Source organism: Lepisosteus oculatus, chromosome 2, assembly GCF_040954835.1.
Source record: "Lepisosteus oculatus isolate fLepOcu1 chromosome 2, fLepOcu1.hap2, whole genome shotgun sequence".
Classification (NCBI taxonomy): Eukaryota; Metazoa; Chordata; class Actinopteri; order Semionotiformes; family Lepisosteidae; genus Lepisosteus; species Lepisosteus oculatus.
This window is the reverse complement of record NC_090697.1, coordinates 51,158,835-51,186,266: the sequence shown is the minus strand read 5'-3', so window position 1 is coordinate 51,186,266 and position 27,432 is coordinate 51,158,835. Positions and strand designations below refer to the sequence as shown.

The 27,432-nt window shown below is 37.7% G+C and overlaps 1 protein-coding gene across 9 annotated transcripts in view; it reads right to left on the bottom strand.

The window, feature by feature from the left end:
* The window catches only part of otofa (otoferlin a), a 170,033-nt gene that overhangs the window by 17,856 nt on the left and 124,745 nt on the right, over positions 1-27,432 (bottom strand). For 4 of the 9 annotated variants that reach the window (XM_015347815.2, XM_015347822.2, XM_015347769.2 and 1 more), the window contains 21 exons: positions 27,134-27,323; positions 26,663-26,787; positions 26,153-26,287; positions 21,256-21,417; positions 20,171-20,242; positions 17,965-18,084; positions 16,982-17,143; positions 16,359-16,521; positions 14,955-15,085; positions 14,099-14,128; positions 13,678-13,803; positions 13,432-13,507; positions 10,643-10,797; positions 8,916-9,050; positions 7,724-7,861; positions 7,134-7,261; positions 5,669-5,839; positions 5,010-5,170; positions 4,036-4,178; positions 3,465-3,553; positions 2,243-2,341 (listed from right to left, as the gene is read on the bottom strand). In XM_015347815.2, coding sequence (XP_015203301.1) covers positions 2,243-2,341; positions 3,465-3,553; positions 4,036-4,178; positions 5,010-5,170; positions 5,669-5,839; positions 7,134-7,261; positions 7,724-7,861; positions 8,916-9,050; positions 10,643-10,797; positions 13,432-13,507; positions 13,678-13,803; positions 14,099-14,128; positions 14,955-15,085; positions 16,359-16,521; positions 16,982-17,143; positions 17,965-18,084; positions 20,171-20,242; positions 21,256-21,417; positions 26,153-26,287; positions 26,663-26,787; positions 27,134-27,323 — 2,711 coding nt within the window. The remainder of the gene's footprint in view (positions 1-2,242; positions 2,342-3,464; positions 3,554-4,035; positions 4,179-5,009; positions 5,171-5,668; positions 5,840-7,133; positions 7,262-7,723; positions 7,862-8,915; positions 9,051-10,642; positions 10,798-13,431; positions 13,508-13,677; positions 13,804-14,098; positions 14,129-14,954; positions 15,086-16,358; positions 16,522-16,981; positions 17,144-17,964; positions 18,085-20,170; positions 20,243-21,255; positions 21,418-26,152; positions 26,288-26,662; positions 26,788-27,133; positions 27,324-27,432) is intronic. The other 5 variants (XM_015347780.2, XM_015347842.2, XM_006625815.3 and 2 more) reach the window with 3 other exon arrangements.

The window sequence follows — 27,432 nt, the reverse complement described above, 5'->3', positions numbered from 1 at the left end:
TGCATATTTATAGTCTTCTTTGTCTGTCGGCCTGCAGTCGCTACCCAAGGCAATTTTGTCTATTAAAAAATCCATTACAAATGTCATTCACTGTGACCTTAATTCAGAGCAATATTCTGATGTTTAATTTGTGCGGATCGACAAGACCCAATCCTGTATTATGAATGCAGAGGCATGGACCCTTTAGTGACCCAATTACAGCTTCATTTAAATACATTTTAAATGCAGTAGCTTTATTGTGTGCTATTCTATTCATGCAAGCATTTTGTTTTCATTAATGCTTTCATGCTTGATGAAAATCAATACAACCCACGTTCTATACTGTTTGGAACTTAAAAAAATTATAATTTGTGGCACATCAAGCAAAAAAAAAATGAGGAGACAGTGAGACTATACCAATTACACCTACATCTTTACACTACCGACAATTACTTTTTGTCTTACCTCTAAGGACTGCTCATGAGTCATTACCAAAGTCTGTTCAAAAGACACTTTCATAAGGCCTCATGAGTACATTATTTTTTAAATTAACTTTTTTTTAAATACAGTATGAACCGAACTGGGACAACTGATTTTTAAGATTCAGTTTACAGGTAAGAGTCCTGTGCTGAGTTGAAAATATCACTCTGTCAGAGTTATTCTGAAACACTGCTCCACAGTGACTTATGGGAGAGGGATCTCTGGCTTATACAATAAGACCCTTTCACTGTTTGGAGCTTAGATGTTCCATACACATTTGATCAATGACCAGTCATTTGGCTCAGTCGATCTATTCATTTGCACTGTGGGCTGGTGCAGCTTTGGCGGCTGGGAGATCGCTATAAGATGGTAGATTGAGTCTCATCTGGGGATGAACTGCACATTTAAGCACCCTGCAAGTCACAGGAGTTAGGGTTTAGCCAAAATTCATGACAACTCTGGCCAGCAAATGCTTACTTATCCAGATGGTGCTCTGCTAACTGTATGCATGTCTACTGGCTGACAATGTCTGAGATTTGTTGACCAATTCTTAAGGTCTTCTAAGTTGACAGAGGGAGATGTGTCATCTTGTTTAGATGAATTATGACTCATTCAAATTCAGATTCGATATTAATTTTGATTCTATTACATGAGAAGCAAAATAATTGTAAAGATTTATTAATATAATCCTTAAATGGAAAGCAAATCACTGCAAGAAACTTTTAATTCTGTGTGTAAAAAATATACTTTATATACAAAATTAATATTTTCCCACCTTTTGGAATAAAGATAATTAATATTTACATTCCCATAATTCACAGCACACTATTTGCACTAAGAAAGGCACCATAACCCTGAAAGGTGCTCTTTGTAAAAGCTGAAGAACTGTTGTTTCACGTACTGTGTACATGATATTAATAATCTCTACTTGACAATGCAATTACACAGGAGGGGCAACAAAAACTTAATGAACATCGTGACATTGCGAATATGATTAGGTTAACCTGGTGCGTGGTTTTTCTGATAGCTTTAGGACAAAATTGAAGAATCAAGAGAATGATGATTCATAGCACACAGATTACACAAATGCATTAAAAGGAACTGTTGTTACAGTATGTGTCATACATTTTGAAAATTGGTGTAGGGGACAATACAGAAAAGTAATGCTCAGCTCCAAAACTTTATATAAAAACCTGCATTTCAATCAAGCACAAGGGAATAATTAAAAGTGGAATATGACCAACTCAACTGGATCTAATGTTGGAGGGGACAAAAAGAGAATCGTCAGGAATCTATTATAATCTCTGAAAATTAGTTATTCCAATATTCACTAACATTTTATACTTTGACACAGATTAATAAATTCCTATAAGTGACCTGGATAGAAATTAAAAGCAGAAACATTTGATTTTTTTTTGCTTAATATTGGTATGGTCTGAAGCGTCTCTGAGGGAGGTGAAAACATGATAAAATGTCACGGTTGGATGCGTGCTCATGACCAGGGAGGGAGGCTGAATGCAGGTACGTGGGTCGAGCCGTGCAATGGAGTTCTCTTTACCCTCTGACATAGATGTCAGACATCTTCTCTCCTGTCATGAAAGCATCATCTTGAAGCACTACTTCATCAGTGTTCCAAATAATAACACGCAGCTCATAACTAGACAGCAGTACAACAATGACACAGGGAAAAGGACAAAAAAAACAACACAAAAGGAAAAGAAAGAGTTAATAACACCAAACGCGCACAATACACACAGTGAGGCGCACAGGCGCCTGTACCTACCCCCGTACAAAAATGTCACTAGACTTTTCTCCAGTGAAGTAATCATCGTCCTCCAGAATTACTTCGTCTGTATTCCAAATTATCACCCTGAGCTCATATCTGGTAAGGAGGAAGGGACATCAGGTCAGAGCTGGACAACTCTCTGACAGAATGAGGGAAATTCACAGGGATTTATTTGGAGAAAAGCATATTTCGTGCCACTGATTACAAAAAAGCTCCATGACTGTTATAAATCTTTATGCTTAAGCAATCAGTGCAAGAAAAATGCTTTTAAAATGTGGTTATGAATTCTTATTTTAAGACTCATCCCCCCCCAGAAATAATTTGTGATTAAGACACTGACAAGGTTAAACAGGATTTTGAATTTTCCCCACAATCCTACTGCTAAAAAAAATAAACAGTTATAAAGCCCACAATCACTGCTGCCAGAGATAATAATTTGGCAGCTTTAAATTCAGATATCAGGCAGGTGTTAAATTTATGAAAAAGTTTGCATTCTCTGGTATTTGTTAATCAACAATAATTTACTGTATTGATCACACCATATTCAAGTACTTTAATTTAAACTTATCTTATGGGGCTGTTCCATAAGTAAAAACACAATATAAAACACTTCCAGAGATGAGTTAATATATATGGCCTGTTAGACATAAAGGACAGATCTCAATTAGTGATCATAAGAGAACAAAAGGAAGGAACAATCAGGTGACACTGGCTTTTTTGCATTTTTCTATAGGAACACCATCTATTTCTTTTGCTAAAATATCTTAATGAAAAGGGAAACTGTAAACAGCTGTACAGTACATGAATCTGGCTATATGGAATTGATTAACAAAGAGAGATTGAAAGCTGCTAAAGGTGCTGTGTAAATATGCAACTGTCAGAGATCTGCATCTCTTCCTCTTCCATCAAAAGGGGGGTCTGTGCCTGGGCAGGCTGTTCCCTGAACCTTTCACCATTCTCTAAGGCTGGCAGAAGGCTGGAAGGTTGAACCTCTGGCAGGTTGAATGCTCAGACTGCAGCCCTGTCCCCACCTTTGAATGTAAATTCAGTCACAAGAACATACTGTGTTGACTTGAATTCAAGGAAAATCATTCAATGGTGTCCTTCCTCTAAGGTCCATTGAAGTTTCCTGTCTGAATATACCTGGGCTCAAGTGCTTCATCTTCATTCAGTCACTATGGGGACAGCTGTTAGTCAGCTAATTCTCTACAGAACCTACTTCTTTGGCTTTCTTGGAGCGATATCAATGGCAGGTCCAGGTGCTGGCATATCCATGGGAAACATATCAACCCACATCTCAATTCGCCCCTACAGGTCCAAAACACATGAAAACATAACAAAGTTTACGATGAGTGGAAGTTCTTAGCCCTTTGTTAGGTAGCTAATAGAGTAGATGTGAGGATCATATCCCTGTATTGCATGAAAGAAGCCAAGGTATCGGCTTCAACAACATGGCTAAGTAACTTCCCACTACCATTTGAATGACTTTCAGGATGATTTATCTCTATTGCTGATAGCAATGATATTGAGTCTTCACTCTATATAAATTAATGTAAAGATAAAAATAACCCCATCCTTATCAATTGATTCACCCCGGTAATTCTTCAAAACCGTCTGCTCAGTATTATGCTCTTCAGTAGCCTGATTATATATCCGTTGTGGTGGTCTGTTAAATTTGGCAGACACTAACAGCTTGTGTCTAATAGCAGGCTATTTATTACTTGTTAAAACTTTCTAATAGCCACCACTGTGAACAGCAAACCGCTGCAGTGAGCAGGACGTGTTTGTACCTGCTCAATGCCGGGCTTGTCAGGGTTGAGGAGGGGCCTGGTCTCCACGTGCTCTGGGATGAGTTTGCAGCCAAGGCGGGGGATCTCCTCCCAGTGGTGCAGCACAGTCAAGGCCAAGTGCTCATCTGTCTGCTTCTTCAGTCCTGCAATCATGTGAATAACACCTCTGCCCCATCTCAGTACTGCCAATAATTTGACGCTACCCACCTCCCCACAGTAATGCTATGATCTTACAAATACAAATGACAATTCATAAACTGTGCAAACCGCTGAATATGTTATCAGTGCAGTTGCATCTCCTTTATTAGAAACAATCTGGGTTGTTAAAGTAAAAACATCCATCTAAATAATTATTTTATTCATGAACTATGTTTATTACCTGTTTAAAGCATTGAAAGAACCAATTTACAAGCATTTTTCTCCAGTACAATTTGTTTTCAAAATACAGCCCAAAATAGGGTCTCAGAATAGAGAGATTTGATTCACAAAAACATGATTAAGTGAAATCATATTAATTTTACTTTTTCCCTCACCTATTCTGTCTCCAGCTTGAATAATGAAGTTCACATCTCATGTCTCATGATTTACATTACTATCTTTGTTTGCATGCGTGTGTGACCGCGGATGACTATGGTTCCAGCACTATGCAATGATCCTAAACGACATTGACGACCTGTGGTCATCTGCTTCTCATTCTAACAATTTAGGGGTGGTATGAAACACAAATAACATACAAGCACTCACTTTCATTTGCACTATGGGAAATAAAATGGAATGTGTAATGGTTAAAATGTGGACAGTGGTCCAACAATATAGTACATTGGGCTTCCTTAATTTATTAAAACTAGATAATTTTCTTCTAATATTGTGCCCCTTCATTGAAAGAGTCAGGCTGGCGTGTAGTGAGGATGCTATTTCAGTTGCTCAGTGTATTGGTGACACATGTCAAATGAGTGACCCAAACAACTTCTTACCGTTTTCATCCTCTATTTCAGTCGGTCCCATGAAAACCCGGTTTGCCACTTTGACTCTTCCTCCGGGCCCAAAGTGCGGGCCGTCCACCTTCCCCTCCTTGCACAGCTTGGTCAGAATCTGAGTAGGTTTCATGGGGTCTCTCCACACGTTGTAGCCATGGCTAATGACACAACAAGACACCTTATCTAACACACTGGAACACAGCTGATAAGACTGCCTCCCACTGGTACAAGCACTGGATAAAACAAACTCTGGTCTCAGGGTTTTGATTTTGAACAGACTGTTATATCTGTAATGTCACCATTACTACTATGCTTACTACATGTGCTATTAAAGAAATAAAGCTATCCAGTAATATTTTAGAAATAATTATAAATATGATCCTTGTGATTTATTTTGAACAGCTTAAAGAGTTTTGTATTTTCCTATACCTAATCCTTTATCACTATAATTTGCTTACTTGTACATGCTTTCTTGTCACTTTCCTGGTTAATTAAATAACTATTAATTGTAACAATTTACACTATGTTGTTGTGCTTTCTCTAATTTTATTTTTACAAATACTTCTCCTTGCTCTGTCAAGTTTGCAGTTCTCAGCCTGACATCTTCTCTGGGTACTGAGATGAGTATAAGTCTCATGGGAGGAGGCATTACTCACAGGGAGTAGCTCTGAGCGATGCCACAAGTGGCCCTGTGCTTGCTGTAGTATCGGTTCTCCAGGTCAATCTTGGTTTCCCCTATGAGATCATCAGATCCCACTAAATCCCAGTCAAAAACAGCGACGGTCAGCATGGATTCCATTGGGAATGTAGCTTCAATATCAAATGACCTGAGAGAAAATGAGTGAAAGTATGTGAGAGAAGTAAAGCTGAAAACACATATACAAGCTTTGTATCATTTATGCCCATACCATTTAGATTTTTATTCACCCTGTCTTGATTATATATACAATAGATCTATACAAGCATTTCCTTTTTGGGGTCCTCATAAACCACACTGAAATGTAGAAGGAAGAAACACAGGTGACACCTGAAGAAGGCTCAACAGCTGAAACAGCACTTTTTCTGCTTTTCAGTGTGGAATGAACCTTAACTTGTGCTTTTGCAGCCAATGCACAGTGAAGCAGCTTCCCGCTTGAACATCTTGGTTCCTGCTGGAAGAGGTGTTAGTGGGGCCAGCAGGGGGCGCTCACCCTGCAGTCCATGTGGGTCCTAATGCCCCAGTATAGTGACGGGGACACTATACTGTAAACAGGCGCCGTCCTTCAGATGAGACGTAAAACCGAGGTCCTGACTCTCTGTGGTCATTAAAAATCTCAAGGCGTTTCTCGAAAAGAGCAGGGGTGTAACCCCAGAGTCCTGGCCAAATTTCCCATTGGCCTTTACCAATCATGGCCTCCTAATAATCCCCCTCTATGAATTGGCTACATTACTCTGCTCTCCTCCCCACTGATAGCTGATGTGTGGTGAGCGTTCTGGCGCACTATGGCTGCCATCGCATCATCCAGGTGGATGCTGCACATTGGTGGTGGTGGGGGGGATTCCCCATTACCTGTAAAGCGCTTCGAGTGGAGTGTCCAGAAAAGCGCTATATAAGTGTAAGCAATTATTATTATTATCTTCAGTCATTAACCATTTCAGTTTCTGCTTCTGATATTCCTGCAGGTCTTTCTCAGTCTACGTTGGGAAATTTGAAGTCCACTGTAAAGCCTACTTCTTAGTTTTTGGAGTGCATAAAATTCATAGGGAACTTTGGGCTGAATCAATGGTCCTATGAATCAGATTTAGATATACTGACAAATTCCATGCCACCACCAGCCTAACTGTAAACCTACTGAAAAACCCTGGGAACACTAAATCAAAACTTTTTATATTGAGTGTTCAATAAAACCTCAGATAAATGCAATTGTGATAGAATACTTATTATAAAATGTTTGATTTTCATATGAAGGAGACTAAAAATGTGAAGAAGATGGCTCTGAAAAATGACTATAAAAAAAGATCTGTACAGATGAGCAGTTGACCTTTGTTTTCTATGAACAGAGAAAAACTATAAAAAAGAATTTGCCATGCTTATGTTGAAGGAAGCTGAGCTCTGGGATGGTTATACTGTACTTGACTTACTTTCCAAAGACAGGGTTCAGTTGTTTTGAAATGTAGTTCTCTTTGTCTTTGATTTCTGTTTTCCCCAGTTTAATGACAACGTAAGGATCTGCTTTGCCATTGATATCAGCAGGGTGCAGGTCTGTGGCCTGAAAAAAGAAGAATGGATCAGCTGTAAAATATTAAGGCACATACTCATTGACCATCATAGGTTACCTCTGCCATATACCACAATAAGACATAGCTTTATTATTTCTTAAGTACAGATATGTTGGTACTTATTGTTACCTATGTTTAAGATCCAGTCTCTGGCTCAGTAATATACTGTGCTTTTGTATCCGCAAAAAAAATACCATTACATCAACCTATGAAGCTGCATTTTCTGATCTCTTGCTCTCGTTATGAATTGACTTAGAAAAATGCATCACTTACTGTAGATATGAAGATATGAATGTAATTACTAATTACTAGAACTGTATTTTATGTACCTATCCACTATAAGAACATCTAAATATTCAAAATGTTTGTGCCATTTGGGATATGACAATCAAGTGTGTTTAAGAGCTGATGATACTGAACAATCACTTAAATGATTTGGAATCAAAACCTACCCTGACTACATACACACGAACGAGGACATTAATAGGGTCGTTGTGTGGGATACTCTGGAACATGCCCATATTCGGATCAAAGCCAGCTTCTTTGGTAACGTCCTCAGGGAGGGGCACTTTGTAGACACACAGAGAGCCCTGCACCACAAGACACAGGGCAAAAGACATTGCAGGGTCAAAAGTGGGTAAAATTGGCTGAGAAATATGGAGAATACAGCCAAACAAAAATGAAATAAACCAAAAAGTAAACTAATGAAGTTAGTAACACAAAAGTAAAACAAACCTAATTTATCAGAAACATTGTGATCCTTATGGGATGTAAAATCTTCAAGCTTTTGTCTCATTTTGATCCTTAAGCTTTCAGAGAAACAATTTTATCTTGGTGGTCTAAGTGAATGCTTTTTCCAAAAACTGCTGTCATACTGTTATTTTGTATTGTTTTGGTGTTTCTAGCTTTTTTCAAATATATTTAATTTTTATGTGCTTGTTATTTTTATATAATTCAGTTGAATCATTTGGATTATGCTTCCCAATAGCTTTTAACTATTCTGCTTTCCATTTATTATGCCCTGTTGTAATAACATTTATTTTAAACTAATGTGGAAAAGCCTGTTATTAAATATAAACACACATGTACAAACACAAAGTTCTCAGATGAAGGAACTGCACTTAAAATGTTCTTTTTAAAACCAAGTAGTCTAACAAATCACACCCAGTCTAACAAATCACACCCTATATTGTGTGGTCCTGGATGCAAGTCTTCTTCAAGGTTTACAAAGGCATGTCCTTTCTATATATTAACTTAAGTAATGAGTCCCAAATATTTTTTCTCATACTACTTGATATTATTTCCTTCTTCTAAAATCTTTTGTAAGAGGAAAACAAAAGCTATCTTCCAGACCTCGGTTTCACATTCAGGTAATTCTCATAAAGTCCAGATGGTTATAATGTGAAAAAGAATAAAGTCCTCAGATGAGCACCCACAATTTGAGTGCTAAAACATACCTTACTTTAGATGGTTTATTTTGGCAGTAGCTGAGACATTTACAATGCAGAAATGGATTATTATTCTCTATTTACTTTTTGTCAACAGGCTGTCTCCTTTGACAGATGCTTTTGAACATGATTAATTTGTGTAATTTTCCATTCTTACAATATGGAATGAAACCCAAATATCATTCTCAGCCCTTACTTTGTATCTCCCAACAATCCTGTCCTCATCAGACATGCTATCATCATCGTCTCCAATTTTCCCTCTGAATAGGTTGAAGGTGTGTAGCCAGTCCTCAAAGTTGTCAAACTCATTTTCCAGTTCCTTGTTGTATACCTGGAATGACACGAAAGTTTTATTTATTTACATTGAATTGTTTACTATGTTTAAAAACATGCAAACAATTCAGCGTAGAAAATGCAGAACACATTTGTTAAACACAAGAGAACTTGACTTGTTATACAATATTCTTAATTTTATTGAAGATAATTTGTCAGACTGTCAATGAGATTTTGTAAATTGAAGAGGGCTCAACACATTTAGATTTCTGTAACTACAAACATCTACCTTTTAATTTTGGTTTCTCACACTTTACTGCAAGTTGACATCTTGTTCTAATATATTTCACCCATATACCTGAGACCAAAGTCCAAAGACTGTAAAAATAATAATAATTAATAATTCCTTACACTTATATAGTGCTTTTCTGGACATTCCACTCAAAGCATTTTACAGGTAATAGGGACTCCCCTCCACCACCACTAACGTGCAGCACCCACCTGTATAATGCGACAGCATTCATAGTGCACCAGTACACTAACCACTCATCAGCTATCAGTGGGGAGGAGAGCAGAGTAATGTAGCCAATTCATAGAGGGGGATTATTAGGAGGCCATGATTGGTAAAGGCCAATGGGAACTTTGGCCAGGACACTGGGGTAACACCCCTACAGTTTAAAAAAAATGCCCTGGAATTTGTAATGACCACAGACAGTCAGGATCTGGGTTTTATGTCTCATTCGAAAGACAGAATCTTTTTACAGTATAGTGTCCCCATCACTATATTGGGGCATTAGGACCCACATAGACCACAGGGTGAGCGCCCCCTTCTGGCCCCACTTACGCCTCTTCCAGCAGCAACCTTAGCTCTCCCAAGAGGTCTCCCATCCTGACTGGGCTCACCCTGCTTAGTTTTAGTGGGTTGCTATTTGTGAGTTGCAGAGTAATATGGCTGCTGGCCTTATTAAAAAAGACTTTTATTGTTCATGGTTTTCCCTTTACTAATGTTATTTAATGCTCCTTGGTTTCCCCTTTTCCTAGTTTGTTTGTGTGTGGTTTGGCATGACAGTGGAGTACACTAGGCTCCGGCTTTTGGAAATTTGTGAACGGTTCATCGTTCTGTTTAAAGTCTTAATAAATGTATTGAACAGGATTGTGACAGGCCATTAGCTGGTGCCCCATTATGCAGCCACAGCTGTAGAGAGTGGCTGGTTTGTTGAGCAGTGCTGCTGAAAGACCTGTCTGACTATGCTGGCAGCGGCTGTGTGTCTGTCTCTCTTGCAAACTGCCAAGGGAGAAGGAAGACCACCTCTCCTTAACAGTGCATGTCGGTGGAGAATCCTCCCACACAGCCCCCGACTGAGCTGTTGTGTGTGGATTCACCAGTGGGGCAGCAGTGGCGGGGCAGCTGGCCCTAGTTCCCCCGAGGTGCAGGGAAAGAGCATTCCTGTGTGGCTGCAGGACCTATGTCACCGTCAACTTGTGACTTCGACACCCCTGGAAAATATACGATTGGCAGCAGGCCACACTTTCTACCGGGGCTCTGAGAGAGAGTAAAGTAGTAAAGTAGTACTAGGAAATTCAGTAAAATAGCACCAGTAAAGCAACAGAGGAGTGCTGTGACACTCCTGTGCAGAAGGAGTTACTCACGTATAACTCATCGATTTTCTGCTTGTTGCTCTTCTTCTCCATCGCCTCACCAGGATGGTTCTTCTTCTTCTTGTCTTCCTTGGAAGCTTTGACCTTGTCCTTTCCCTTCTCTTTGACCTTTGAGCCTTTCACAGGAGAGTCATCAGGTTTGATCTCTGAACACAGGGCAAGGGGTGGACACAGAGTACTCGACACATGAATTCCACATGAAAGTTGACATTCTGTACTCTGGCCAGCATACCAGAGTTATCGGCATCCTGTGCTGTGAGGATTACAGCTTCACAGCCATCTCTAAAACCTCTTTATTCAGCTTTCACTTAGACATTTTCTTATAGAATGTATTTTCTTTGCATTTGAAAAGAACTGATCATAATTAGTTTAATTAGTAAAATGAAAGGTTTAGCATATGAGAGACAAGCCAACTACTTTTTAAAGTAAATTGAAAGTTTCATGATTCTTCCAAAAATATCTTTTTTTGACCTTTTACTTACTATAACAAAACCCAAATGATTTAGATGGGCTAATTTTCCTTATTTTTTCATCCTAAAAACTATAATTCTTGTCTTTGCATATTTATGCAAAGACAAGAATTACTGTATTTTACTGTAATAATGACTATCCATACATATCACTAAATTGGATTTTTCCACTTTAATATATTTCAAAACAGTTTTCAAAGTTCTAAATATTCTTAATAACTACTCTGCATCATATGGAAATACAATAACAGTCTCTCTGTCTTAGGTAGGTAAAGCCAATATGAGCCTATTTTCAGCCAACTTTCATGGCAGCAGGTACTGTAGCCATGCTGGTGGAGGTGGCAGACAATGTAAGCACAATGAACATTCACAGCAAAAGAGAAATACTGTATATATGTGAAGATGGGAAAGGAAGGGGTACCAATGGCAGCACATGAACACACTCTGTACTAGCTTGAAGTGGATGCAGCTGACATGCAGACTGTAAATCATTACTGTAAATCATATCAGCAATAATAATTTTGCAATTTTGTTTCAAACATCATAAACAGACCCCTTAAACTGTTCATTTCATACAGTAAAGTGGTGTTTTTGCTTGCATTATTCAGATAACCTTCAGATAACACATATAGCCACTGCTACTATAACTAAATGTTGATCTCAGAGCAGGAGCAATCTTTACCTGACTTTCAGTTCAAATCTTTTAGACACGTTGAATTAATGGCTTTTTTGGCTGGTGTATAAATAGTTATTGGATGAGCAATTCGTACTAAAGACAGATTTCTCCTCTTCTGAATCAACACTGAGCCTTTTATTTCTCAGTAGCTATATAGCTATACATGTATGTAATTAGCAGATGTTATCAGACTATTCACTCGTGGAAAGGACTGTGCTCCACACAATGGATTTTATTTTCATGGGGTCTCATTGCTCAGCTGGTGTGAGGTTTGTTGGATGAAGCCAGTCAACTCCAGCGCATTTCACAAGATTCTGATTTTGTGCTTTTATGTAATCCCAGTTCAGATAAGCAACACAACATGCCCTGTGATATCACCCACTGGGACATTTTCAGCTTAGCTTAGTTAATAAAAAACTGAACTTCTCTGACATTTATAAAAGATATGATAGAATAAGGAAGCAAACATACACGTACATTATAGGAACAAGTAATAGGTTTATTCCATGCTGAAAAGAGAAGAAGCCTTCTTCGGCCTTCTCCGAAACGTTGTGTTTTCTTTCTTCTCTTTTCAGCATGGAATAAACCTATTACTTGTTCCTTTGCAGCCTACGCAAGCTGACACAGCTACCCACCTTAACTACATGTACATTATATACTTGTTTATTGCAGAAATTACACGACTCTAAAATTGATTTAAGTCTGAGAATAGGAGGCTCTTCTTTACAGAAATGGTTGTGGGATTCTGCCTCCTTTCAAGAAATGACACTCTTGGTACAGTCATAAACTGAAAATCTTAACAGGCTACATGGTCTGAATGGCCTCATCTCGTGTTCTTATTTCTGATCACAAGTCATCCTTCTGGGCCTGGCAGTTCCTCCAACTCTTTTTAGTGATGAATGTGTTATGAACTTCCATAGACTGAATTTAGTAGATTTAACTAGTTTAGTTGAGAAGACCACAAAATGCCAGATCTAATTTCTGAATGAACTAACAATGTAATGTATAATAATGAAGAAATTTTGCACTTCAAGAGGGTTTAAATGTATCAATATCCCAGGCACTTGGTAGCACACGGTGGGATTTGAGGCTCAGCAAGGCAACAGAGACCCAGATAAAAGGCAAGATTCAGACTAGTGGCACAGAGGATTAAGAGACACAAAGCAAAAAATGCATAAAGAATGGTATAATGCATTTTAATGTATTTCTAGAAAATTAGTTATATTTGTGCAGTTTGCGGTTTACAGTTTACAAACTCATACAGATAACAACAGATAAGGGAATAATTCTTTCATTTTTAGGGAGAATTGGTTAAGGCTCCGGACTCATAAATAAAACGTCTCTCTGAATGCTTCAGGAAATGCTGTTTAAGTATAAATGCAATTCATGTAAATTCCTCTTTTATATCATATCCAAGTGCTCTTTTCTTTCACAATATTGGTCCCACATTGAACATTTAATCAAGATGGTGAGCACCAAGCCAAGCAGAAATAATGGAAAATCTTATTGAGTAGTACTAAGACAGAAATTACACTTCATTTTAAGAGGAGAAATTTAAACTAACTGAATATTGACACAAACACAATGACACTCTGTCACTTTTCCTGGGTTGTGTAACAGTTCTTTCATTTTACCTGTGCTTTCTGCTGCTATCTCCATGTCTTCCTTTTCCTCAGCTTCTGCAGCTGCTGCCTCCTGTGCCCTTAGTTGCTGGAAAACATACGAATATGTAATAGGTTCCTGCTTTCATGAATTAGAATCCAGAACTATTACCAATATTGTCCAGCAGTGCCCAACAGCACCATGTTGTAGACTACTAGCACAGACTTTCAATTTGTGTGAATAAGGAATATTGGTGTTCAATGAACCATAAAACTCACTTCTTTCAGGGTTTCAATGGAGGCAAAATATTTTGACCACCAGTCCAGCATGCTTTCATCGGGTTCTTCCTCCTCAATTTCTTCTCCTTTCTTTTTCTTTTTCTTCTTCTCCTTCTCTTCTTCACTCTAGGATGAAAACCACAAAATGTTGAAGCATTACAACGTTTTCTGCTGTCCTCAATACATGAACTTACCTAGTGGCAAACAAAACTCTCAGCTTGGCATTATCACAATTTACTATTCATGCAAAAGTCTTTGGGTATTTGATGACCTCATACTATGATTAATAATGAGTTAAGTAGGAAAGATTTCAAAAGCTGTATGTGAACACAGACTTTAAAAAAGTGTAAAGTTAGTAATGTGCCTCCAAACGCAAAGCCATTGGGTGCCTTACACTAATTATCTTAACTGTGAGACTTACCACATCAACTTTAACAACAGCATCAGAAGTCTGAGGGGGGGGTTACACAAAGACAAAACAAAATTAAAGGTGCAATCACTGCTGCCAAATAAAAATAAACAAATGCAAACAAGACAACAACCACTCAAAAGTACTTATACTATATGTACAAACAAACATTTAATGGCAGTTCATACTTGTCTTTTTTGAATGTGATTTACACAAAACAGACAAAAAGGAAATGCCTCTGGATCATAATATACATTTGCTATTGATGACTGAAACCTCAATCCTTAGGAATAACTAAGAGGTTTTATGAATCACTAAGAAGTTTTATGAATTACTTTCATTTTCCAGTCTTAAGGTAGTAGAATAGAATCTGTTGTGGAGACATTAAAATGAGCTGTTTTGAGAAACAGACGTTATATTACTAAATACATTCATCAATGAATGAAGACAACACAATTAGAACATTTTGTTCTAAAGCATAAAGTCTCAGTTGGAATGTCCAATTCCATCCTTACCCCTGTGGTGTAATGGACAGCAGGGATGAGTGAAGAAGGGACTATCAGTGACATGTAGACTCCTCAGCTGGTTCTCTCATCATGCGTACCAAATCTACAGAATTTTAACTAGCTGCTGGGTTAAGGACAGCAAGACATTGCTGAGCCAGTCCCTGTGCAGCTTTTACTTGGCCAGATCAAAGCTAGTCAAGCTCACTTCAACTTCAAACACTTCATGTTTACAAAATAAGCTAAGTATATAAAGATTAGAGTCTGCCAAAACTGCGATAAAGGCAGCTGTGTAAGTTGAAATACAATGTAAGAGTTTCTTCTGTCACCCATCATGATCACAAAGAGAAGCCCAGGTCACTTACAGCATCCAGCTTGACCACAGTTTCCATCTTCTTGACGGGGGGCTCTGGCTCCATGTTGACTATTATTTCACCTGTGGGGCGAGAGTAGGGGCTCCCATTTGTCAGAGCCATGTAGCCATTCATCAGTTTAGCTGGAGGACAGAAGTACGTGGCCAGGGACAGGCAGAACATGAGAACAGGAGAGTAGGCCAGGAGGAGGAAAAGAATGGAGAGAATGGAGTAAGTAGGAGTAAGATGTCAGAGGAAAAAGAAGTGTTATCTTAATTCTTTATACTATCTGAAAGCAAATGTACACAGCAAAAAAGAAAAACAGCTTGATAGTATACAGTATGATGGAACAGTGGAAAAGTCTAATATACAGTTTTGTTTATCTGGCAAAACAGTGTCATTCTTCCCGTGAATCACTGTGTCTATTGTGAAAAATAAACACAGCTTAATTGCAAGTAGGGTTCCATGCTTTAAATGTTTATTTTTTATCACAAAATGTTCCTTTCAACTTACCCCCTTCTCAGTAAAACCTAAACACCCAAAATTCTGTTTTACTTGATCAGTTCCTTAAGTAAAAAAACAGGCGATGGTGACATTATCCTACAGCCTGTTTAATCTTGGTTCCAGAGTTTCTCAATTCAGTCCTACGTGTAATGTATTAATGTGTTATTCAGATATAGTTATGTGTTTATTTTCACCAGTATTTCAGTGAGACCTTCCAACAGCCATTGGTTTCAACAAAGTTGAGATTTTTATAGTATACAACAGTCAAAAGTGCAATTGTAAAGTAATTATAAGTAATATAAAAACATTCTAGGCTCAGAGGGCAATGAATACTTTTCCCAAAATTGGCTCAGTGAAAAAAACATATACCTGCTAATTAATTATCCAGCACTGTTGGTTAAAAAATCAACACCAAAAGTATGGAACCTTAGTTGTGAGTGAATATGGATTAAATATGCAATTCTGGTCAGTTCAAAATTAATTAATTAATCATTTTCTTACTGTAGTTCAGAAAAGCCAAAGTGGCAATATCCTAAAGCAGGTGTTTCCAGCCCTGGATGTGAAGACCTACTACACATACCTGCTGGTTGTCATTCCAGTCGGGTTATTAGATTAACTGAAGCTTTATTTGGAACTTTTCTTTTTTTTGTCCTACTGAAAAAATGAAGATTGAAAGGTATGTGTGAAACTTATTAAAGGGCAATGTCAATCATGCTTCGGAGCTGAAAAAAATTACATTCCTATTATTATGTAAAAGGAGATTTCAGGTATGTAGAGTACAGTAACTGAGATCTCATGAAGAAGGAAAACCAGCAGGTGTGGCTGTCCCGAGAAGCACTACTGTAAGTCCTGGCTCAAGACACTGCTGTGTGTGGGGACATGGCCCCAGGCAGTGCCGTTCCAGCCATGTACCTGCTGTGGCCCAGTTGTTGGCATTCTTGTCTGGGGCCCTGTAAATGAATTTGCGGAGAGAAGTGACTGCATGAGATCCCACCAGGGTGTAGCGTCCAAAGGCTCTGCAATCCACAACTCGGATGTTCAGGGGGGGATGGAGCAGCTCGTTTTCTGGTAGATCCTTTGGGCAGATAATTATTGATGAGGAAAACAAGATGTCTGAATTAACAAATGCAAAGCAATTATACAGTTTCTGTCTGGAATTTCAATACTCAGAAGCTATTACAGGGAGTTAGAAGTCATTAGCATCTAATGTTTTTGACATTTTACTTGAAAATGAGGTATCAGGCTTTCTTTGTTGTGTGACAAAGATAGCAAAAGACTTACTAAATTGCCTTTAGTCCGTTGAAAGGAAAACAGTAGGCTTGACGTCAATAATAGCTATTGTTTTCTGTGCAGTATAGAAATGACAGCAAAGAATCTTGTCTAGAATTCAGTGGAAGCAGATTTTTTTTATAAAAGTAAAGCTGGAAAGTCTATTTATAGTTAAATCTCTAAAACATTCTGAATACAAATACTAATGAATTTCATTAATTAAAATAAAAATTATACTTGATCTCAGGAACTTTAAAGATACTCACAACTTCAAACCACTTGACAAGAGTGCTGAAATTGGGGTTTTTCTTGTAGTTTTGAATGAGTGCTGACTGGACTCCTTTCCCTGCACACTCAATATCAACTCGGGGTCTGTCCACCTGGGCCAAGTTCACCCTCTTCAGGTCTCTCAGGCCCCAGAACAACACCTGGTGGCAGAGAGAAGTTTTTTGTAAGGCAGCAAGAGGTCTGAGAGGTTGAACTGAGTACTAAGCTATATGATCTCATTCTCTGAAAGGTTTCTTAAATTTCCCCAACTCTCCAACTGAAATATTAATATCTTAAACCACACTTGCCAAAACTGAGTATTGATAACTGGCAGAGCATAGTGTTCATTGCCACCCACTTCCACAGAGAAGATCATGGTCTGTAGAAGACAAACTTATCTAGTCTGCTCAGCCTGATTATACCAAATCATCTATTATACTAATTATTATAATAATATTAACACTGCATCTGTTGCATAAACATTAGAAGTTACAAAGAGTAGGAGCATGGCAATTTAGGTGTGCTAACTAAAGAATGTAGCAGTTTTTTATAATAAGAATTCTGTTAAATGCTGTGTAAAGTGAAATATTATCAAACTAGATATACAAGTGTTTCTGATGCTGTTTTATTTTTGTTAAAAGGCCAACATATGAAGTACCTCATTTGTCTCTGAATACAGAATCAGGAAAATCCAACTAGACACACTCAAGAGACATAAGCTGGTTTGAAAAATCACTGAGAGGAAAAAACACTGAGAAGAAGGCTACTGTAATCAATTCTTTGCATGCACATTTGAACATGCAGTTTGGGAAAGCACAAAGAAGCAGAAAGCCTTAAAGTAAAATTTGAATTTGGAGTCTGCTGGCAATGAAAGCTACAGAAAGTGAACAGAAATGTGAGAGAGCTGTTCTCTTTATGACAGCCAGAACATGTGACAGGAAGTCATGGCTCACATGACACTAGTGAATGATGCTCTTCTCACCTCAATCCTGTATTTGCTCAAGACAGGTCGGATGCCTAAGGGAACAGGCATGATGGGACCTCGATCGGAATCTGTTGGGCCCTCGATGGGAGGCAGGTCGGCTTTCCCAGCTGGGCCAATCTGGGAAAATTATAAAATGAATTATCCACAATGCCCCTGAGAATCTCTCTGTGTCAGTTAATACAGGTACAGAATTCAAGTTCAAGGGAAAACAGAGTCCCATAAATCAATTTTCCATTCAAACTATTGGTGTAATTAAAAATAGTAATAACAGATGATACATATAAAATCTTTCAGTTAGCATGATATGCACTTTCTAGTTAGAAAGATACAGATTCCCTTTGATTTAAACTCACTATGGAAAGCATTCACCTTTTTTGTCTTGGCTGATAAAAATATAGCTATGTCTTAAGCTATTATATGTGGTTTTATTAGTATCAATTACCTTAAATCATGATACCTCAATAAATAATACTGAAGCTGTCAATTAGATTTCTTGTCAAGGGCATTTTAAAACTGACACACAGTATCTAAATTAATTGCCAAACAATATGCTTTCAATATGTGTTTTTTTCCATGTGGGCCATATCATGTAGAATTCTAAATACTGTTTATACAACTAGCAATGACTATATTGTAACCTACTTATTTAGTGTCTACTTATTTTAGTGTCTTTACATGGGCCTTTCGTATGTCATTCAACTTTGTCAACTGATGATCCAGAATCTAGCTACCACTTCAGCCATATATCCTAGAGGTGAAGTTCATAGAACATGTGTCAGTACTGTAGAGCTACAATTTTGGAATTTTGGAATTTGCAGTACCTAAAAGGTCTAAACAACTCTTTGTGTGTGACTCACTTACTGGACTTAATAAAATAGTCAAAAGTTAATCAAAAGTTTGTTGTTTAAGAAGCTAATAGCTCTTTATTACAATGGGAGTAATGGTAAAACAAAACAATTAAAAAAAATAGAATGTGTTTATAAGAACTGTACAATTCTCTATGCCTCTACATATCTTTTGAATTAAATAACATACAGTATACCTGCACAAGCATATACAGTATATACAGTTATATACATTATGTGAAATTAGATGCAAATAAAATCTGAAATGTTTCATATGACATATCCAAGTTACTTTTGCATTTCTTGTCATGGGCTAATGTAGGGGATTTCTGAATCATATATATATATTTTATTAGTAAATAAATAACAATCAACATCAGCTTTCCGTGAACCAAGTTATAGATTGAGAAAACTGGCAGCCTTTTTTAACATTCATCCATCCACCCTCAGTCGAGTACTGAACAGGAGCATAACTCAGCAGTCCAAGGGCATAAGGCAGGATACACCCTGGCTGGGATGCCAGTCCATCACGGGGTATCACAGGCCAAGCGTTGCGAGGCAGCAATGCTAACTTCCACACCACTGTGCCATCCAGAAAATTTAATATTTTCAAATAATTTTATAACTATCATTAACTGTGGAAACCCACATCCACACATCTTTTTTTCTACCTTCTTTATCCAATCTGTATTGCAGGTAGCAGGGTTGCCAAAGCCCATCCTGGTAAGCAACAGGAGTAAGGCAGGATACACCCTGGATGGGACGCCAGTCCACCGCAGGGCACACACAGACACAAACACGCACACACTCACACCAGGGCCAATTTTCCCAGAAGCCAATTAACATACCAGTACTTCTTTGGACTGTGGGAGGACACTGAAGCACCTGTAGGAAACCTACTTGAACATGTGGAGAACATACAAACTCCACGTAGATTGCGTAGAATAGAGGTAGAATTGAACCCAAGGCCCCAACACTGCAAGGCAGCAATGTTAATCACTGCTCCACTGTGCTGCCCAAAAACCAACTCTTAACCCACAAATCACGTAGGATATAGCATTAACCTGCCAATTACCACAATGAAAAGCAAAGCACATATGACAAGAATTTCATAGAACATGAGTATATACTTTTCTGGTTCTTTCTGATAATTAAACAGCTGCTTAGTAAAGTCTTACAAATCCCAAGCAAAGGACATTTAATATGCAAATCTTTTTACAGTTTTTACAGTAGCTCTTCGGAAAGACAGAAGCTCCTGTTTTTGCAGATGGATCAGCCTACATAGCCAGATGACAGTTAGAATGACAGGAGAGCAGCAAAGTGAGAAGTGACCAAGAGATGGGTGAGATGTAAAGCACCTTAATCTGAGGCACAGCAAAATCATTGACAGCCAGTAAAGCTCTTCTAATCTCCTCTTCGTCATAAGGAACCTTGGAAGATGATAGGATGAGCAAATGGGGACACAGGAAAACAAGACAGAGAGTCACAGCAGAAGAAAACCTCTGAGGAAAGCAGGCTGATTCAGAGAAACTGGAGACGAGGAGCAGAGAAAGACGAGCCTGTCCTGTTTCTGTCAGCAGCAGAGAACACAACAGTTAAACCAGCATGTAGAGAGGATCATGTATTTAGCTTACAGGATGCATGTAACCATTCTTTCAGGCAATCAATCATTAATAACAAACTATGTAGCTGTTATACGTGATATTCTGAAAGTCACTCATGCTCATGCTCTGAATTTTTAGCCATTAGCTCCACATACTGTACTGCATCACCATAAAAATATCAAAATAATAAAGACTATATGTTTATGTTTATTGATTGTAAAAATTCATTTGTACTAGGATTCTTAATGTGAGTTAGATCTGGACTGAAAGAGCATAGAAACTAAAACCTAATGATACCCTTACTTTTCTTGATTAAATTGCAAAGTAGGACAAAGTAGCCTTAAACTGAATTTTAAATTAAACACAAGTCTTGTTTCTTGCTAATTCTTTGTGCTCTGCTTCATTCTCCTTCTGTCATGAATTTACTTTATACATTTATAAATTTAATTTTAATTCTGAAAAGAATGTAATGGTTATACCATATGGTTATATATATATGTAATAATAGTGCATTGTAATGAATAACAAGGTGGATTTGTGAGACATATCCATGTGAGCACTCTGTGTTGTGTTTTGCATTGTATTTTAGGAGATATTTAAGCATGTCCAAGATTTAAAAAGACAGCAAATGTCTGTCTGTTAGAGACTGTTCATCCCTGGTTATTCAGGTAGTACTTGTTTTCTCTATCAGGCAAAGAGAAGGCCTAAGAAGATGTATGCTAATATAAAAAATAAATCCCCAATGCGCATGCTTTTACAGTTTTGTAACTGTATCTGTACAGGCCTCAGAGTAGGGCACTCTAACGCGGCTCCGGCGTTCTCAGTCCAGACCTACGCACCTGCAGGAGCTCGAAGGCTGCGAGCAGGTCCCCTGCAGTGAAGTTTCCACGGTAAATCTGGTAGTACTCCAGTTGAGGGGGGAAGCGTGGAGGACCGTAGTGCTCGTCGGACATTTTTGTCATTGGCTTGGCAAAAGTCCTACCTATGAATTCAGCTTTGCCCTAAAATAGCAAAGTAAAACAAGTTCACAGTCAAACCACCATTTTCAAAAGGTCAGGAGCCCAACCAGAAACATCCAAGCAAACAAAAAGGAAAAAAGTAAAACGTTGCACTACATGTACAAAAATGTGGGAGCATGAAGTAGATACTGTATAGATGACATTAGTTTTATTCAGAATTTTTTATGCAGAATTTAATTACAAAAAAAGGACGATGCAATTAACTGCACTAGTCCATTACTATGGTGTCCATAGTGCTGTATTTTTAATAATTTATACCTTCTATTATGGCTCACTTAGCAGGCCTTTAGGCACATACAGTATTATGAGCCGTAGGATATGCAATTGGCAAGTGATGATTTGTACACTGTTGTTTTATTTCAAAGATTAGTTGGTAAATAGCTGTAAAACATTTTTAAATACTATTTATAAAAAATAGTAATACAACTGAAAACTGCTGATACAAATTGGGATATTAGTTAAATTTTATCTTATGAAAGCAAGATACATATATATTTTTAATGATTAGCAGGAATTTTGTTTTAAATTCCTTATAACATTGGTAAAATAATTGGTGTTATTCCCAACCTTCAGAATTCTTTGTAGTTAACATTATTCTGTAGTAAAAACAAAAGTTGTGTAGTAAAACAAGGTTATTGTTGAACAATTGTGAAAAATAATATACATAAAAAGGCATGCTTTAAAAAACAATGTCAAAAACAAAAAGATACTGACTACTTTAAAAACACATAGACATTAAGTTGATAACCACTTTACTGCAAGAGCTTTAGGGCAGCTTGAGCACATCAATGGATTCACATTTTTGAGAAATAGAAAAGCATTAAAACCTCCTTAATCTTTTTTTTTTATTCTACAACTTTAGGGGTTGTACAAGTTCAAGCCAAGTTCTAAGTACATTCCTTTTTCTAAGTTAACTCATTAACAGACTATACATTTCTGTGCAAAAGACTTCTTAGATACAATTAGGATTTTCAATGCGTATTTTATAAGCAATAAGTTATTCCAGGCTTCAATTAGTTTTCTACCATCACAAAAACTTTGACAGCTTAGTGTCTGTGAATAGTAATCACACTTGTCATTTAAACAGTCTTAAATTCACATTTACCATCAAAATCTTGATTGCAGCAACTCAAAGTATACTACTTATGAGCAGCCAAGAAAAAAACATTGAAGTAGCTTACCCATCACATGGATAAGCCATTATCTTTACTTTAAGCAGATTTGTAATTATATCTAATTGTCGTTGTCGGGAGTTCCTTGTCATTACATATTCCTTTCTACATATTCATAAAGCTAAAAGGTTACGTTTTGTCCTACAAAATAGAGATCATATAAAAAGGACTGACACAAAATGACTAATGTATCAGTAGGAAATCAAAAACATCAAAGAGCTGAAATGTAATCTTATTTAATCACCATTATTGCATAACTATTCCATTTTTGCACTACATACATAATTACATAATCATAGCCCCCTACATGATACCACAATATCATACACCATCTGTTCATCACAAATGGGCATACACAGTACTTGATTACTTGTTAGAAACTGGGGAAATCTTACCAAAGGAAATAGCCATTTCCTATAGAGTTAACAAGTTTATACTTTTACAGTGTTTTCATTTTACTCATCTTTTAAGTTGTATTAATTTCTTTAACTTAAATCCTCTATTTAACTACTTGTTACTTTCTATTCAGCTTCTGGTTGTTAGGTTACTTCTTGCCCTAAAGCTGCAGAATTGAACACAAACCAATTGGAGGGTTTGAAAGAAATTGTTTACAAACTGACCCAGTGCTGCTTGGTGTAAACCACATGCTTCTGCCACTCATGCAGTCAAGTGGTTATGGAGAGTCACTGCTCTACTATCTAACACATCAGCAAAACAACAGCAGCAGAAGGGATGCAACAGTGATATGATCTTATGACTTTGTCATGACTATATGACTGTATCCAGAATCATTCAGTTCGCTTCAAAGTCAATATATTTCACCTCTAGGTATTTGCTAGTGACATTTAAAGGATTACACTTCTCTGAATGAAGCATTCACCTAACCTAACATTGTCAAAATGAATCATCATTGAGCTTTTACTGGGGAGTCTTGCAAATTATTAGAGCAATTAAGTATTTCTCTTTAACAAGGTATTGGCTGTCTAGTGAGTGTTCATATCAAGCACTAACTTTCTCACGACAGTCATGACGGTCCTGCTCATCAGCCTGGGATACCGACACTCAGTGATACAGCTGCTGTGCTCAGTTTAATAGTATCTGTCTGTCAGCTCATTTTAGTGATGCCAGGGACTGTGGTCTGACAAGACAACGGCTACTGTAAATGTCTTTGTAAACATCTGGCTTATTAATCTCTTTCTGTGTTGTTGAGCATTTTATAGTTCTATGTTCAGGGGAACAAATGCGGTTAAATATATTAAATATACATTTTAAATGTAACAACAGAAATTTATTTATTTTAGTGTTATTGTTTTCATTTGGGAAAAAAGTATTAAATTACACTATAACAAATGGCTAAATGATTAATGCATGTTTAAAGGCGAGCTATTTTAAAGTGTCAAGTGTCAATTTCCACTATGACTATAAGGTCACTCAGGTCTAGCCATAAGATGGAAACAAACTCTGATCTATGGCTCTGGGTTTATCTTCTCATTTCATATGATCTTTCCAGTTTTTCCTGTGTCTGTGACTTTCAAAAAGCCTTCCACAACGTGTGACTTCAATTGATATTTCTTCATAGGCACATTACTGATACTGTCTGATCTCTGTATTGCATGTTCACTTTTAGAATGTACATCTATATAGAAAGACTTCTGAGCACTTTTAGGAAAGGCACCCAAATCCTGAAAAATGGAATTATGTGACATATCACATCTGTTGCATGCCTTGAAGCACATGGTCTACTCTATTGAAAGCGCCTTTGAGCGTGACTGCACTACTTCCAGCTTAAAGAGAGTTCACACTCTACTTAGCCCAAGGACATCCAGAATTAGTGTGAATTTAAATAAGAATAAATATGCAATCAGACAATAGAACAAACATTAAAACATTTTCAAGTTTGACTCAGCTCAGCCAAACAACAAAACAATGGCATTAACATCTGATATACAATATATGCTTTAATTAATAGCTTGCAAATCAGAAACACCATGTGTATCATCTGGCACCATAATCCTGGGTACATTTTACACCGTCTGGCTTCAATGCTCACATTCATTTGGTATTTCTGGAGGGCAAATATTCCACAATCCAAGTTACCAAATGAGATAGAATAGGATGGCGATACCTACAGCATCTGCCTTCTAAAAAGGGAATATGACATTTATTCATTCTCTAAAGAAACTCTGTAGCTGAGATTGTTTATAAAAATGCCACAGTTATACCATGAAGGAATCAACTTATTTTTGTTTAACAATTCAGACAATGAACAGTGACTTCTGAACTTCATAATGTCTTATTAAGTCACAGTGTTAAAAAGTGCCAGCTTTCTGACAGGCATGTGAAAGCCCGATGTTTCGCAGTGTTCCAGGGTTTGGGTGCAGATGGCAACACAACAGAAAACTGCCCAATAGAATAATTCAATTGTTCTGAAGGCTGACATGACTGCTTCAGTTACCATTTCAGAAAGAAGGGCCCTGTAGTCTCAGCTGTATAGATGTGTAAGTCAACTGGATGAATGGTAGGAAGTGAAGAAAATCCTGTACAATCTAATATACAGTAGGACATATTCAGAGAACTTAAAGCTAATTTAAAACATTTTGAAATTGGTACGTAAGAAGTGACTGAATATTTATTTCCATCACATCATTATGAAAGTGTAAAGCTAAAATACAAGCACAGCTGTGAAGAGTCCCTGAGCCCCCAAACAAAAAACCATAAGAATAAATATTTGATCACATGTATAATACATAAACTTCAAAGTCTGAAGCAGAACGAGAGAAAAATTAGGTTACATTTTTGGTAAGACTGTACATGAGAGGACTGGGGTTCCTTAAAATGTTTTTGAATCTAACTTTGTAATTAGTTTTTAAAATGGAATGTTTTAACCAATCTAACTGACACCAAGCTAACCTTAAGTTTACTTTAAACTTTGGGGCTACACAAACACATTGAAGTGTTCTGTGATGATGGGACCACTTTTGTTTTTTAATTCACAGTTGGTGTCATTTCAGATTTCAATCTCATGTTTTTTTAACTGCAGTTCAATGCCAGAAAGGGAAATGTGCTCAGCCAAGGTTGACTGGTCATGTTAACGAAGCCTCAAAGCAACAAAATGAAAAGCGAAAAGAAAAATTAAAAGTGATGATAATTTTGCCACTTAAAAAATTTAACCAGTTAACCAGTAGAACCACTAGGGGTCACCATGGCACAATAAGGCAAACCAAACCCTCTTCCTCCCTGCCTGCTGATCCAGGCGAGGACAACAGCAGGGCTTAGGTCTGGACGAGAGATCTCATTGAAAGTATGGTACTGTTGTGACAAATATTTGTTTGAAAATCAATTGAGCATTCCTCCAATACAGTAAAAAACATTCTAAATCTGTTAAACCAATGTTTGTGGAGAGTATATGGTTTATTAATTATTGAGAAGACCTTATATGAAAATAATAACAGACTCCTATTTTATTATATTTTTGCATATGAACCATTGTTCTTTTAATCAAAATACATGTATTCTAAAGTAAACCCATTATATGAAGTACGCACCACAGTGTCCTGGTCATAGATCTCAATGACAATGATGGGAGGATCATCCCTCAATTCGCTGGCCTCACCATACAGCTCTACATTATCAAACACCAGCAGCTGATCCCAGGTAGGACACAAAGTCTCATTCAAGACCTGTTTGAGGAATAAGAACAGTCATGATAATGGGAACTCTGTATCCAAAAAGGCGACAGAAAAACATTCCCTGGGGTATACTTGACGTTCTTCATTACATGTACTTTATTTAGGCACATTTTCACTCCTGGTGTGAACAGGTTAAACCATAGTAGGCACATTCTCTGCATGTGTTACAAAAATGTTTTTGGGTTAAAATTTCAATAGCACATTACATGAAAAGTAAAGTAAAATCATCAAGTAGAATCACTCTGTGCCAACAGAGGTTTATCTGATTCTGTCAGCCATTAAATATGACACAGACCTTCTTGTTCAACATCAGCTTGGTGGTTCTTTAAGAGTTAACAAAGACATGGACACAGGGTTTCTCCTTACCTCAGTGCACTGACTGTGTGTAGAGAAGAAGACTCTTCCGAAGGGGTCAGACAGGCCACTGCTGTCTGCTGCAAACAGGCTGCGCGCCTGGTACATGTGAACTCTCAGCTGGAACACCTGTTTCACTGTGGGAAAATGTCAACACGGCGATGAAATGACAAGCAGGACTGTCTCTCTCCTGCACACATCCACTCAACTTTTCCCTCTACCTCTTCATTTCAACCTTTTTTTGATTTTCTTTCCTATAGTATATTTATTAAGTCATGCTGTCTTTATGAGCTGAGCTCAGATTAGTTTGCAATCATAATTCCATTGCAATCATAGGTAAGTGGGCAGCAAGGGAGGGAGTGACACTAGTCAGAAAAGTGTGAGGGGTCGGCGGGGATCTATTCTTTATCAGGCAATTCTCTGTAACAACACCTCACTTCAGGTCACGATACAACACACAGTGCAGAGCATCAACACACTCACTGGTGTAGGTGAGGCTGATGGGAGGGAAGGACTGCAGTCCAGGGCCTTTCACTGTCTTGTTCTCCTCAAATCCATTGGGAAGGCCACTCAGGAAATCCTTCCGCTGTTTGTTGAGACCCAGCCAAAGGTACATCTCCATTTTGGCTTGCACTGTCCAGCCAGCAGGACCAAATCCTTTCTTCCCAGGAAGCTGTTAATGGCAGAAAGATAAAGTGAGTAAACTCTAACCAGTACAGCACGGAGGAAAGGAACAATACAATCAGCTGTGCTGCAGAGGCTGAATATAATTGCTCTTTCTG